At 40.7% G+C, this 15,492-nt stretch overlaps 1 protein-coding gene across 1 annotated transcript in view; it reads left to right on the plus strand.

Annotated features, from left to right (window-relative positions):
* Positions 1 to 12,372, plus strand: part of LOC126198570 (acetylcholine receptor subunit alpha-L1) — a 580,573-nt gene extending 568,201 nt beyond the window's left edge. The window contains exon 8 of the mRNA XM_049935001.1: positions 9,121 to 12,372. Within this exon, the coding sequence (XP_049790958.1) occupies positions 9,121 to 9,312 (192 nt within the window). The 3' untranslated portion in view covers positions 9,313 to 12,372. The remainder of the gene's footprint in view (positions 1 to 9,120) is intronic.
* Positions 12,373 to 15,492: the final 3,120 nt, after the last annotated feature.

Genomic DNA, 15,492 nt, shown 5'->3' on the forward strand with positions numbered 1-15,492 from the left:
ATATGGAACGAGCCACTCGACTATTGCAGAACTTTTGAGAGAAAACAACCACAAACCTACTACAAGAGAAAAGAATATGAAAGTAATTAGAATAAATAATGAAAGATATCTCCTAACTTTACAGGAAAATTATAATATATACAAAACAAAGGCTGAAAAGAAAAACTACTAAATGACCAAGTAACTATGACCAACAACTCAGTGTTTACTCTGATTGATCATATAATAGACAGAAATCCCAACAAATGATTACGCATCTGATTCCTCTCATAATTATTATTAAAAAATATCTCTCCTTCTCTAGTACACACACACACACACACACATTCACAAAACAGTTAGGAACACGTAGAGAAACAAATGAATCTCTGTATTAAAAATATGGCAGCTACAGTGATGTGTAATGAAAACAGTGAACTGAAAGTGAAGTGTAAGATGTGCACCTGGTTGCAAGATGAGAAAAAGCAAGCAGTTTGCTTGGATGCAGTGAATTAAAAGTTACCTGTAAGCACATTCACATTTCGTAAAAAACGTTAAGGATTTGTTTTTAAATCTATAACCTAGATGTGAAAGCATGACCTATGTGTAAAAAGGACAAATCATGTAATATCTCAGGATACCCACTGAAGCTGCCTTGTAAAAAAGGCGAAACGCGTGTGGGTGAACAAATTAAAATACAAATTTTATGTGTAGCATACAAAAGGCATTTTCTTTGAAAAAACTGCAACTTATTTTAATAATTTCCAGGTCAGACGGGATATTTAGCTACTGTTGTACAAAAATTTGCTACTACACGAATTCCTCACCCTGACTTTATTTCTTTTTTATTGGACTAGTTAGACTGATGGCCGAAGCAATGTCATTACTTGACAGGACTAAAACGATATTTGACCAGCCTAAATTTTCTGATATTATGCTAAAGCTGTGCGACAGTCCGTGACTGCTGCCAGGACCCTTGCATATTGTGGGCGACACTATTACTTGCTGAGTTATCCAGACACGTCCCACGACCATCCACGTAGATTATGTCTCTCCTGCTTCACTAACTTCACAGAAGCTATCGCACTTATCTTGCTCTACTAGCAATAATGGATTATAGCTTTTTGGATGTTAACGGCTGGACATTAACAGTAGAGGCAGGTATTGGCAAACGTAGTTTGAGTTTTGCCGGAAGCTGCAAGCGGATGGCTCATCAGGAAATAGCTTTGTTGGCGAACGGAATGGGCCGAGAGTCGAGCAGAACTTCAGTATGCAGGCTTAATGCCTCACGGTGGTTTGTTACAACAAGCAACGCAAATGGGAATATCTGCTATGTGACTGTGTATTTTTCCATCTTAGTCTCTGAGGTCCGTAGGAGAGTATAGTCCCTTTCATCGAGTATAGTCAAACCTCGATATATTGAACCTCTAGGGAAGGCAAGATTCATTCGATACATCGGAGATTCGATGTAACGAGGTTTCCGAAATAAAATGGTTTACAACTCACGATTTTTACATTACTGTACTGTGTTTTTTTTCACGTTTGTGTGCGATATAGGCCTACCTTTAGTTCTGGTAATATAAAATACACTGAAGAGCTAAAGAAACTGGTACACTGGCCTAATATCGTGTAGCGTACCCGCGAGGACGCCGAAGTGCCGCAATACGACCTGGAATGGACTCGGCTGAAGTAGTACTGGAGGGAACTGGCAGCACGAATCCTGCGTGGCTGTCCGTAAATCCATAAGAGTACGAGGTGGTGGAGATCTCTTCTGAACAGCACGTTGCGAGGCACCCCAAGATACGGTCAATAATGTTCATGTCTGGGGCGTTTGGTGGCCAGCGGAAGTGTTTAAACTCAGAAAAGTCTTCCTGAAGCCACTCTGTAGCAATTCCGGACGTGTGGGGTGTTGCATTGTCCTTCTGCAATCACCCAAATCCGCCGGAATGCACAATGAACATGAGTGGATGCAGGTGATCAGACAGGATGCTTACGTACGTGTCAACTGTCAAGAGTCGTATCCAGACGTATCAGGGGTCCCATATCACTCCAACTGCACGCGCTCCACACCATCAAAGAGCCTCCACCAGCATGAATAGTCCCTTCCTGACATGCAGGGTCCATTGATTCATGAGGTTGACTCCATATCCGTACACGTCCATGAGCTCGATACAATTTGAAACGAACTCGTGTGAGCAGGCAACAAGTTTCCAGTCATCAAGAGTGCAATGTCGGTGTTGACGGACCCAAGTCAGGTGTAAAGCTTTGTATCGTACAAGCACCGAGGGTACACGAGTGGGCCTTCAGCTCCGAAAGCCCATATCGATGATGTTTTGTTGAATGGTTCGCACGCTGACACTTGTTAATAGCCCAGCATTGAAATCAGCAGAAATTTGGGTAAACGTTGCACTTCTGCCACGTTGAACGGTTCTCTTCAGTCGTCATTGGTCCCTTGCAGGATCTTTTTCCGGTCGCAGCGATGTCGAAGGCTTGATGTTTTATCGGATTCCTGATATTCTCGGTACACTAGTGTAATGGTTGTAAGCGAAAATCCCCACTTCATCGCTACCTCGAAGATGCTGTGGCCCGTAGCTCATGCCCCGACTACAACACCACGTTCAAACTCCCTTAAATATTGATAACGTACCACTGTAGCAGCAGTAACCTATGCAACAACTGCCCCAGACACTTATTGCCTTATATAGGCATTGCCAACCGCAGCGCCGTATTCTGCCTGTTCAAATATCTCTGTATTTGAATACGCATCGGTGCACCAGTTTCTTTGGCGCTTCAGTGTTGAATTCATGTGAGATTTTTATGCTTATCGTCTCATTTCTTCTGAAACAACAGTTAATAAGTTGAAAATAAAATACTTCTATAGTAAAAATTAAATCCAGTAAAAGTGCACGCAATGCATACATAAAAATTTTCAGAAATCATTGGGTATAAATGTAATCCGTAATTTTGGGTTGCTTCAAATTTTTCATCAGCTGTGAGTCATCCCCTACCTCCTCACACTTATCCGCGTTCGCTCTGATTGTGTCGACAGCCGCTTTGGCCTGCCTGGCCGTCTCTGGCGGTGCTTCCTCGACCTCCCCCTACCCATCTTCCCCTTTCTCTTCGTCGTAGTTGCTGCCTTCCTTTACGTTCGCTGCCTTCACAGGGTCAACAATATCGGCTTCTGGTAGTCAGTCTGCTACTCCGACATCGATACCCACATCCAAGAAACTTCTAAACGAACGTTAGCGGTGTTAAAGTGAGTCACCACTTTCGTTCATTCAGACTCGAGGGTACTGGTAGGCGGTGTCTCCTGTAAGCATTGAATAAATAAAAACTTCCGTCAGAATTACCACTAACCAGAGTCAGAATCAGACTAAGATTTTACATGCTTAACTATTAAACCCTTAAACGCAGCAGGTGCTCATTTTAACCTGTTGTCGGAAATCCACATGCTCGGAAGCAATTGACTAGTTTGCTTCTTGACTCCTTGACGTTTCTCCACGTTTTACCCAGAATACTATTACAGCTTACACTCGATCAAATAAATAAATAAATAAAAATAAAAAAATAAAAAATAAAAAAATAAAAACACTGCCTCAAATAAAATCGCACCTGCACAGAGTGCGAGGGAACTGTAACGCTACACACAACTCAATGACGCATCTCATCGACGCAGGGAGGGGATGGGCTGGGATTCCCCCATTTGCGCACACTTCGATATACATAGAGGTAACTTCGATATAGAGCTTTTATTCACTGAACTTCGATATGTAGAGAAAAAAAATGTGTCCTTCTCGAACCTTCCAAAAGCTTCGATATTAACGACGAGTTTTCTTCGAATTATGCAAAGGTTTTGGGCTTACAGATGGAAGGGAGGAAAAACGAAATTCGATTTAGACAAGCCTTTGATACATTGAGGTTCGATATATCGAGATTTGACTGTACTTGTAGAGTAATTGGACGCTTATTTAATTTTGTAAGATTTTTTGTTAGAGGTGAATTGATAGATGGCACGATGATGTTATCTTTTCTTTATTCTAAATTCCGCCATTTTTCTAAAATGTAAATGTCGTGTGACTACGGTCTCCCGTCGAGTAGACCGTTCGCCGGGTGCAAGTCTTTCAATTTGACGCCACTTCGGCGACTTGCGCGTAGGATGGGTATTTGCCTTACGGCTGAGGGAAAAAACTCCCGGTCGAAAAAACCTCAGCTGTAATTGTCTGCCTGTTGTTCTGGCTTATGTATCTTATTATTACCTTAGTAGTCTTGATACTGTAACATTCTGATCTTGAAGAATTTTGTTCACGCAAATAATTTTTGTCCCATTCTGCTAAAGCTTAAATCTTGGAAAATATTGCCGATCTAGAGAACTTCGTCTCCTTCTGCAGAAACTGATTAGAAGTTCCTTCTGCAGAAACTGATTACAGTACTATCGCTCATTCAGTAGTTTTTTTTCTGTATCAGGCTACTATACCATCCCAAATCCTTGCAGGTGATTTTTTGTCTGTTGATAATCTCACTGACTTTTCGTTTTCCAGACGACTGTTTTGGTGTGAGTCCGATACTACTTCGGGAATTATGTAAGGAGGCAATGCCTGCCGGCCGTTGTGGCCGAGCGGTTCTAGGCGCTTCAGTCTGGAACCGCGCTGCAGCTACGGTCGCAGGCTCGAATCCTGCCTCAGGCATGGATGTGTTTGATGTCCTTAGGTTGGTTAGGTTTAAGTAGCTCTAAATCTAGGGGACAGATGACCTCAGATGTTAAGTCCCATAGCGCTCAGAGCCAGGCAATGCATACTTGAATTTCTTCAAGTTAAACATTGCAGGATTGTGCTGCAGGAGTTATTTTGTAAGTCCGTTGTGACGCTGTCTTTTGCGTCCGAGTCGTGATTTGTTCGTGTATTCTAATTGGCAAGTTTCTGGTGTTAGGTGTTCCGTAAAAGGAATTTGTTGGTGAGTCATCGCTTGGATCTCCAGCAATTCTGCAAGGAGATGAAGTATTACGCTAATATTTATAAAGTGGATTTTGCTGTGAATACTTTTTGCGGTTCACAACAGTGTAACTGTGGCGAGAAAAGTTTCCATAGTCCTAATACGAGGAACGTACACTAATATGACAACATATTAAATACGGCCTAAATACAAGCTTATTGCAGTTGTCATATCTCGTACTATGTACTCAGTTCAGTGGTAAATGGGTTCAGTTTTCTTTCCTCATTAACTTAGTACCATTATTCCTCGAATTATGTTTCACTAAAATTGTTACATTGTGTTATAATCCAAGCTTCTCGGAGCAGTTTAGACGCTACATTCTGCATGTAGACCTAGCTGAATTAGTCGACACTGAAAGGAAATGTTAGTAAGGTGGTGAGTGAATACTTAGGTAAACACGCAGTAATAGACACAAATTAAAAGTATATCACGACAACTCAGTGCTTGGTTTGAATTTTCTTTTATTGGCTATTTGTCTTTTAATTAGTGTGGCTTTTTTAACTTTATTAGAGCGAAAGGTTACATAGTCCATACACACACTGCACAACATAAACACTCACATAAATACTTATATACATGCACATGTATGTACATAATTTTTAACTATTTTTTGACAATGCGTAATACAGCCCCAGAAGCACATGAAAACTAGTGAACTGCACTAGCTTCGCACATGTAGCAGTATGTAACTACGCGCACACCACTTGCCTTGGACAGCTTTAAAAAGTCATGAACAAAAACATTCTTCGGAATTAGTCTGTATTTGTCCATGAAAACCTTGTCAACGTCACTATGTTAGTTGCTGAGACTGATCTTCATACACAGACAGAAAAACGCGACGAGGGACTTTATTTCAGCTAGTTTGCACGAAATAGCTATAAATTATAAACACAAATCATCCGCGTGACCATTCTGAGTACACATATCATTTACTGCCTGGAAATCATGGCTGTGAGGCTAAGAACTACCTACGTACTAAAGGGGTGGGGATGGGGGTGAGAAAACGATGCGGGAAAACTCAACTTTTAATCACCCAGAATTTGAGAATGTGAAAACTTAGTGACTTGTTACAAACTTTACACATCATTTCAAGCCTTTACTATACTTTTTCTCGCTGCCAACCCCCACAAACTGACGGGAGGAAATATTTTTTTTTTGCGTGCCATGCTTTCGTACTTGACGTAGTAGAGCAAGATGTTTTAATTTTCTACTCCTTTGCTGCTAACCGTATTCGCCATACAAAAAAAAAAAAAAAATGGTTCAAATGGCTCTGAGCACTATGGAACTCAACTGCCGAGGTCATTAGTCCCCTAGAACTTAGAACTAGTTAAACCTAACTAACCTAAGGACATCACAAACATCCATGCCCGAGGCAGGATTCGAACCTGCGACAGTAGCGGTCTTGCGGTTCCAGACTGCAGCGCCTTTAACCGCACGGCCACTTCGGCCGGCTCGCCATACAATTTCTATCATTGTACGAGGCAAAGTTCAGGAGAAATGACGTCAAAAACATTTCAGTGCGTGAGAAACTGCTGCAACATACACGTCTTTTTAACTTGTTACTTCTTAGTACTAACACTATTCGCAACACATTTCATGGACGGTAGCCACATGTACAACTGGATGTATGTGAAAGATTATATCACTGTACAGCGCAAAGTTCAGGAGATATGACATAATAAACATTGAGCTGCGTGAAAATGAAACTGCAGTGGGAAGTTGGCTAGAGATACAGGTGTAACACGTGGACAAATACATTTGAAATGTGTTAAATATGTGTGAAATATATTTGTCATGTGCTTACGTGGGCAAATCCATGGGTAAAACACTCATCCTAAACCCCTGGAATGACTTCAACCAAATTTGTCATATTGATTGCTATATGGAGTGAAATGCTGTGTGGGTGAGAATCAGCAGCATCTTATTGTGATGATTGTGATAACGTGGAGAGCGAAGAGGAAACGAGGAGATGGACAGACAGTGAGGGTGAAGGAGGTGATAGACGCAGACAGGGGAGGAGGAGATTTGCAGAGAGAGGGGAAGGGAGAAGGGGAAATGAAATGGACAGAGAGAGAGGAGAGGAGAAGAGAAGGAGATAAACAGAGAAATGAAGAGAGAGGAGATGGGCAAAGAGGAGGGAGGAGATTAACAAAGAGAAGAGGAAGAGGAGATGGAGTTAGAGGGGGGAAGCGAACAAAAGCGGAAGGACCAGATGGACAGGAATTTGGGAGAAAATGGATTGAGACATGAAGAGTGGGAGATGGACAGAGAGGAGATGAAGCAGGAGATGGTGTAATGGCTAGATAGAAAATGTACCCGGGCGACACTGGGTATTCCGCTAGTTTCGACTAAATGAAATATATAGTACTGGCCATTAAAGTTGCTACACCAATAAGAAATGATGATGATAAATGGGTGTTCATTGGACTAATATATTACACCAGAACTGACAAGTGATTACATTTTCACGCAATTTGGGTGCATAGATCCTGAGAAATCCGTCCCCAGAACAACCACCTCTCGCCGTAATAACGGCCTTGGTACGCCTGGGCATTGAGTCAAACAGAGGTTGGAAGGCGTGTACAGGTACAGCTGCCCATGCAGCTTCAACACGATACCGCAGTTCATCAAGAGTAGTGACTGGCGTATTGTGGCGAGCCAGTTGCTCGGCCACCATTGACTAGACGTTTTCATTTGGTGAGAGATCTGGAGAATGTGCTGCCAGGGCAGCAGTCGAACATTTTCTGTATGACATGCAACATGCGGTCATGCATTATCTTGCTGAAATGTAGGGTTTCGCAGGGATCGAATGAAGGGCAGAGCCACGGGTTGTAACACATCTAAAATGTAACGTCCAATGTTCAAAGTGCCATCACTGCGAACAAGAGGTGACCGAGACGTGTAACGAATGGCACCCCGTACTATCACGCGGGGTGATACGCCAGTATGGCGATGACGAATACACGCTTCCAATGTGCGTTCACCGCGACGTCGCCAGACACGGATGCGACCAGCGTGATGCTGTAAACAGAACTGGAGTCATCCGAAAAAATGGAGTTTTTCCATTCGTGCACCCAGGTTCGTCGTTGAGTATACCATCGCAGGCGCTCCAGTCTGTGATGCAGCGCGAAGGGTAAGCGCAGCCATGGTCTCCGAGCTGACAGTCCATGCTGCTGCAAACGTCTTCGAACTGTTCGTGCAGATGGTTGTTGTCTTGCAAACGTCCCCATCTGTTGACTCAGGGATCGAGACGTGGCTGCACGATCCGTTACAGCCATGCGGATAAGGTGCCTGTCATGTCGACTGCTAGTGATACGAGGCCGTTGGGATCCAGCACGGCGTCCCGTATTACGCTCCAGAATACACCGATTCCATACACAGTCATAGGATCTCGACCAACGGAAGCAGCAATGTCGCGATACGATAAACCGCAATAGCGATAGGCTACAATCCGACCTTTATCAAAGTTGGAAATGTGATGGTACGCATTTCTCCTCCTTACACGAGGCATCACAACAACGTCACCAGGCAACGCCGGTCAACTGCTGTTTGTGTATGAGAAATCGGTTGGAAACTTTCCTCATGTCAGCAAGTTGTAGGTGTCGCCACCGCCGCCAAACTTGTGTGAATGCTCTGAAAAGCTAATCATTTGCATGTCACAGCATCTTCATCCTGTCGGTTAAATTTCGCGTCTGTAGCACGTCATCTTCGTGTTGTAGCACTTTAATGGCCAGTAGTGTATATCCAGGTGACTCAGCTAGTTCCGTTAACGTATGTAAAATGTCGTCTTCGTTGAGAAAGGACTCACAATTAGGAGCGGTTATTTATTCTAACTAATATGATTTGGTCTCAGCTTGTTTTATAGTTCAAATGGTTCAAATGGCTCTAAGCACTATGGGACTTAACACCTGAGGTCATCAGTGCCCTAGACTTAGAACGGCTTAAACCTAACTAACCTAGGGACATCACACACATCCATGACCGAGGCAGGATTCGAACCTGCGACCGTAGCAGCAGCGCGGTTCCAGACTGAGCGGCCAGCTGTTTTATAGTTTTTAGCGTCCCCTCTGTCGTATCTTGCCACCCTGTCGGAATGGCACCAGTTGAGAGCACGACGAAAGACGATATCTCAATGACACGTTGTCGTTGCAGGAGGACCAGGACTGGGGCTTCGTGGCGATGGTGCTGGACCGGCTGTTCCTGTGGATCTTCACCATCGCCTCCATCGTGGGCACTTTCGCCATCCTGTGTGAGGCTCCAGCTCTCTACGACGACACGAAGCCCATCGACATGGAGCTCTCGTCGGTGGCCCAGCAGCAGTTCCTGCCGGACATCGACTTCTAGTGGACGACCGGCGACCCCCGACCGTCTTAAGGTGCCGGCTCCACGAGACGGGTGTCTGCGACGAGCTGATACCGCCGAGATTTGGGAACCTAGATCGAATAATAAAAGCCGTCTGCTTTTGTGCTGAATCTATCTTCATCAGCGAATCGTAGTATTGTTAGTGGACTCCGCTGCCAGTTCACGCTGTCGTGTTTACCAGTACTTCAGTGAGTGAAGCGTCGAGCTGACTGACAGTCTGGAGCTTAATCCAGTTACCTCCACAGGAAACCAAAGATATTTCATTAATGCGAGATGCTGTGTCCCAAGCCATTCCGTAATTCACAATATACGGAGAATCACACCACTGCTGTGTCGCAAGATGGAACAGTAACTTCAAAAATTGTTTACAGGTTGAATATGAAAACCATGCGGGTAAAAGGTCCTTAGACTTTCGACATCAGTGAAGTTTCCTTCCACTGGGAGTATGTTAGATCTCTGCTGTATCTTATAACAGCTCAAAAGAATATTTTACAATAGCTACAGTTATGGACGTCGTAAATAGGCACCAGTTTTCAAACTGTAACCTCGCGCTAGACATACCCCTATTCAGATCTTCCTACTGAATTTTCATATCAGAATCACATTAGGACATGATTTTTTTATCGCAAGTATGGAGTGAATGAGCTTTATACCTGGGCTTCTGAATTAATGGACCCGTATGTGACACAGGATTGCTTAAAAGGTATTCGAATGGTACATAAATAATTTAATACTTTCCCATACATCATCGTCATCGCCCATGAAACAGCTGTTTATGGACTGAGACGGATAAAAGGTATTATGCACATTCAAATCTTGTCTACGCGGATATCTACACGAAAATCCAGTGCGATCTTACGCACTGATCAGGAGGAAATATTCTAAAAAACTGTATTTTACATTTATGAACAACAAGTACTTCAATTTTTTAAAAGTAGTTAGTAATCTTGACGTTAAGAGTGTATTCTTCAGATACTCGCAGATATGAAGTATAAACGCACACACGAATACGCCACAAAACATCGAAAGATCCGGAAGCAGCTGCAGGAGGATAACTGTAACACATTACTATAATGTTAGTGTTCGTTAATGGATCTACATACACAGAAGCTGCGCTGTAACTAATGCACTTATTGATGGTATTAAAAAGAGATATGTATTGATACTGAAGGCATGTCGACTGCAGTATTTATCATTCGTCCAAATTTCGCAAAGCTGATGCCTTACTTGGCAAATGTAATGTGAGATGAGCACGTAAGTTACTGAATGAAAATCACAACATTCCGCTATAGATTTACATTTTTCCCTTGTAAGGGCAGCTCATCGCACACTTCCTGCCAAAACCACCTCAAAAATGCCTGAAAGCAGTGTAACATAAAATTTTAGTCAAGTATGAAACATATATCATGCGGCTCTTTTGTTTTTCGATTGAAACGGATTTTCTTTTATTTACATTTAACTTGCAGCTGAGGAAAGCTTCATTGTCTTTCTTCACACTGTTCCGCGAATAACAGAACTGAAACTTGCAGTAGATACAAAGTTCGTCACTGAAATATGACGTATTAGTACTACCGAACCGCACGTGTTGCAGGATATAACAATAGGTTCGTAAATGTGGCCCCCGAATCACGAGGTATTGAATCATAATTCCAAAGTATTTAATCATGTTTAATATTTGTCAAATATTGTGGACAATTCACGTGGTAGAGAATAAAATCAGGAGTGTTGAAGATAATAGCTCAGTTAAACAATTTCACTAAACTAAGTAACTAAAGTTTGTAAAAAAAATCATTATCCGGCGGGGTCATTAGATAAACTGACATCTTAAAATTCTCATGCCGTTCTATTGATGGGGTGTTGATTATATCAGCTTTTACAATGTCTGTGGTTTTTTGTTTCTGTAGTGTGATAAAATGAAAGAAAACGGTTGTTCCTCTTCTCTTCACATTCATTCATCACACCTACATTTCATATTTAGGCGTTATCCATTTCAGTTAGACCTAACAGTTAATCAGCTTGATGTCAAATCGATATCCCATCTCCCGAGGCGTAATTTAACAATAAACGCGTTACTAAAAGAAGATCAAATAAATAGATATACTGTTCATTATAGCGCTAGCGAAACAATTGGAGATGGGTGTATGCGTGTAGGGGAACGTAATTACCAAGTTTAAGTAGTACAATTCCTAGTCATCTGGACAACAATTAATTCAGTACTTAATGATTTTTTTATTGTTCTTTATCTAACTAAAAGTGAGCTGTGAATTAAATTTCAGGTATCTGAATTTTTTATTATTGTCACACTTCACGAAAATAGTATGATTTATAACTCATCCTGTTTGCCTCAGAGACTACGACTGAGTTCTACACACATTCATTTTTCAGGGCAAAAGAAAAAAAAAAAGGTTTTTCGTAGCGCCACAGATATAAAATGCTTTGGTAGTCCAAATTAAACAATTTGATTTGAAATAAGATTATTTGTTGTTACATGAAAGTCTCCTTACCACTGTGGAGCTGCCATATATAGTAGAGTTGAAAGATGTAAAGTTTATTACTCACGCTTTATGGAAAGTTGTATTTTCTTCTTTAGTTCCTGTTTGGTCTTTCTTGCCAGTAAACAATACTCCATATACGGTCTAAGTTGTACTCTTGTATAAAATAAGAGTTTTTTCAAGACTGATACAGCTCTGGTTTCCTCTACGAAACGTTTGTAGTCGGGGCTAGAATTTCTTACATGTTCCATTTCATCAATTATTAACGAAAAATATAATTTTAACCGTATTTATGCATAATTATTCTGTTTGATGTTCTCAGCATTCTGATTACTGTACAACTGGTTTCTTCAGTAGGTATTCATGATTAACAAACTAAAATATTGTCAACAAGTTAGTAAATTTTTGCATTTTTTCATGGTGTCGTGCCAAAGAGACCGGTATGAAATGTCGATTTTTTCGACGTCATTTACATATAGGTGTGTGTGTGCACTATACTACATATTTTTGTAATGTACTGTGTAATATTCTTGGTGGATAAACTATTACATAAGAGGAAACTTTCAGTGTTGTTCTCTGCTTTCTGTTGGCTGTACGCACCATGATTTTCCATAAATTTACTACATATCTCTAGAAGCAATCATAATGTACTTTGCTACTATAATGTTCTGTTCATTTATTTAGAAATCAACTTATTACAAAATTTTCAGTAAGAAGGGTAATTTACAGAAGAAATACAAAATCGAGAAACACAGCATCGAAAACAAAATCTGAAAACGCCAGCAGATCTGTGTAAGTTGTGGTAGCTTACAAAACTAGGAAAGAAATTACTAGCAAGTGTTTTAACCCACTAAATGTAACTACGATGATGTATACAATTGAAAGTTGCTCAGTTAGTGCAACAAGAAATTTTCAGGCACATAATTACAAGTCACATTCGCTATACACAGGGGAGACAACCTACACGCACGTTTACTCTGGAGGATAAAACAGAAAATGTAAACTCCAGTGAGGAGAGTGCACTAAACGATTGGGCTGCCCCAGAGTAATGAAAAGGACTCTGTAAAAGAGACCATAGGACTGCAGGACTTCAGTGCGCGAACTGACCCGCATTCAGACCAGGGGGGACAGCCTATAAAAACAAAGGGAGGAAAGTACTGTTAGGGAAACATACATATGAAGGGGTCGGAGAGATATAGTCATAAGCCACATCGAACTAGTTTTGAGATACAGCGAGTTTAAAGTTCCACGGAGGTCTGAAAATGTTTAATACAAAATAGAAACTTTATTTCTCCTGAAAACACTTGCTTAATACTTGCGAGGCATGTTGTTAAATAGTCAACTTTCTGCATGCTATAAAATATTAATTTTAGAATGATTCTAATTAAGATGTAGTCAATGGTGGCTTATGACTATATCTCCCAAAAAATTGTTTAAAACATAAAGTATGAATTTGTAAGGATTTATTTTAACTACTCTTACACAGCAAGCAGAATATATAATTTTTACACATTAATATATACAGATCAGGTATCTGAGATGTATAAATTAATTTTTCGTTGATACAGTTACATCAAGGAGGTTCCTCTACCTCATCATTGTACACATTATTTCCAGTACATGACCGAAAGAAATCTTTATTTGCTTCAGGTATGTATGGCATAAGAGACAGTACATCATCAATTTTTTTCTGGTTAATTGGTAGTGGCTTTCTGTACTTTATTGGCAGCTGATATGGATTTGGTTCGACTAGCCTTCCTTTCTTTTTGACATGAATATCCACTGACATGAAAGCTCCTATGTCTGAATAAGAGTGATTTACACTTAGCTTGAAGGGATCTTCAGACTCAAACTTAAATTGAGTAGCTTCACTGAAATGGTGGGGATCTCCAGACGTGGATTCTGTACGCTTTGAGATCAATGTCTTCAGGCTTTCCAAACTTATGAAGTCTTCTCTTTCCATTTTTGTTACAATGAAATGTTTTGGACTCGCACATTTTATTACTTCTGCCTATTCATCTGGAGTGTACACTATTGGACGTCTGTTTCTTGCATACCGTTCAATGCGACCAAAATCACGATTGCAAGGTAGCATGGTGCGACCTACCACAGGGAAATAATGCTAGACAGAATCAAATCTTTTGGTAGCAACAAGGGACCTTTCCAAAGCAGTAATAGTCCAATTCTTTGTCTGACCCTTGCAGTTGTCTGTGATTATGTGGAGATGTTTTGTCTGAGGATTAGTTATCTCCAAGTACTTCAATAAGCAGCTCCCAACCTCATCTGAACCCCGTCCTCCATCTTCCTCGCTCCACAGAAACATATAACCCTTATTTGATCCACAGTCATGGATACCATATGTCCATATTTTCCTCTTGTAAAATGCTGGACCAACTGTTAGTTTAGGTGTGGGGAACGTTTGCTGCATATCCATTGCTATCACATGATGCTCTTTCGAATTCTCTTTAGCCAGAGCAGTTAAAGACGCAATCATATTTTGTCCTCTGTCAGCTTTTTTGAGATGCAGTTCATATTGTTGTTTCTTTTCTGTGACTTCTTCTGCACATAATTCTGGGTTATTTATTGCAATTAGAAATCCATCACATTTTGAACAGGTGTCTATTTTTGGTAATTTGAAGCCTATGTTAAATTCAGATACGAAAATTTCTCTGAATTTACTTTCAGATACTGCAGGAACCTGCTTTTCCTTGCAGTATTCTTTTATTTATCTCGAAATAAGGAAGCAGTTGTGAGATCACAATCCAAATACACTTTATTGGGGTTCTGTTGCCTACTGTAATGACATATTTCGGTATGGCGTTGAGAAATTCTCTAACACTTTGTACCGCTTCGTCTTGAAATTTATGTGGGTAGTTTCCATGTTTTCCTGAAAGAAAAAAAAAGATGAGCTTACATCCTCTTCCTAATAGAAATATTTGTATAGTACTCAGTTTGAGTACATCCCTAACTTATAGCACAGAGTAACATACATACCTCTTCCATCTTCTTTTGGCACTGCAAATCCCTGCTTCATTTGATGTTGCAAATTCCTCATTCTTCATGCATGTATCTGTAAGCCATGAACCCTTAGGGAAGCTTCCTTGCAGACCATGACTTCTATTCCGCATACCCTCACATTATAAGAAAATGTAACATCCCTGGATGATGTTTTCTTGGAAGCCATTTTTGGATAGCTCTGAAAGAAATTATGACAAATATAACAAAATGAAATAAATAGGCAAAATATTAAACCATTTTTATTTAAATAGTGAACAAACCTCCGCTTTTTCGGTTTCATTTTCATACAGCTCATCAGGTAAGTATTCTGGGCATTAAAGTTTCCTATGTCCCAAAATGAATGAAAAATGTTTTCTTCCTCTCCAAGCAGTTTTGTGAAGCATTTATTTAAACAAGTACAGGGACTTCCTATAGTAGCAGCCTGAACAGTCTGGTGAGTTTTTAAAGACTTATACTGCTAACCAGCATTTCGTCGATGTTTTCCTTTATTTTTCTTCCACTGATCAATATTTCGCTTTCTTTTCCGTGAAGGCTTTGGTTTTTCGGGTGATTCTTCATTTATTCTACTTATTTCAAGCTATAATATGAAGAGCAAAATAGTCTAAGAATTTGTGTGAGATATAATCATAAGCCACACAAAACATTAAATTTT

Source organism: Schistocerca nitens, chromosome 8 (genome assembly GCF_023898315.1).
Source record: "Schistocerca nitens isolate TAMUIC-IGC-003100 chromosome 8, iqSchNite1.1, whole genome shotgun sequence".
Classification (NCBI taxonomy): domain Eukaryota; kingdom Metazoa; phylum Arthropoda; class Insecta; order Orthoptera; family Acrididae; genus Schistocerca; species Schistocerca nitens.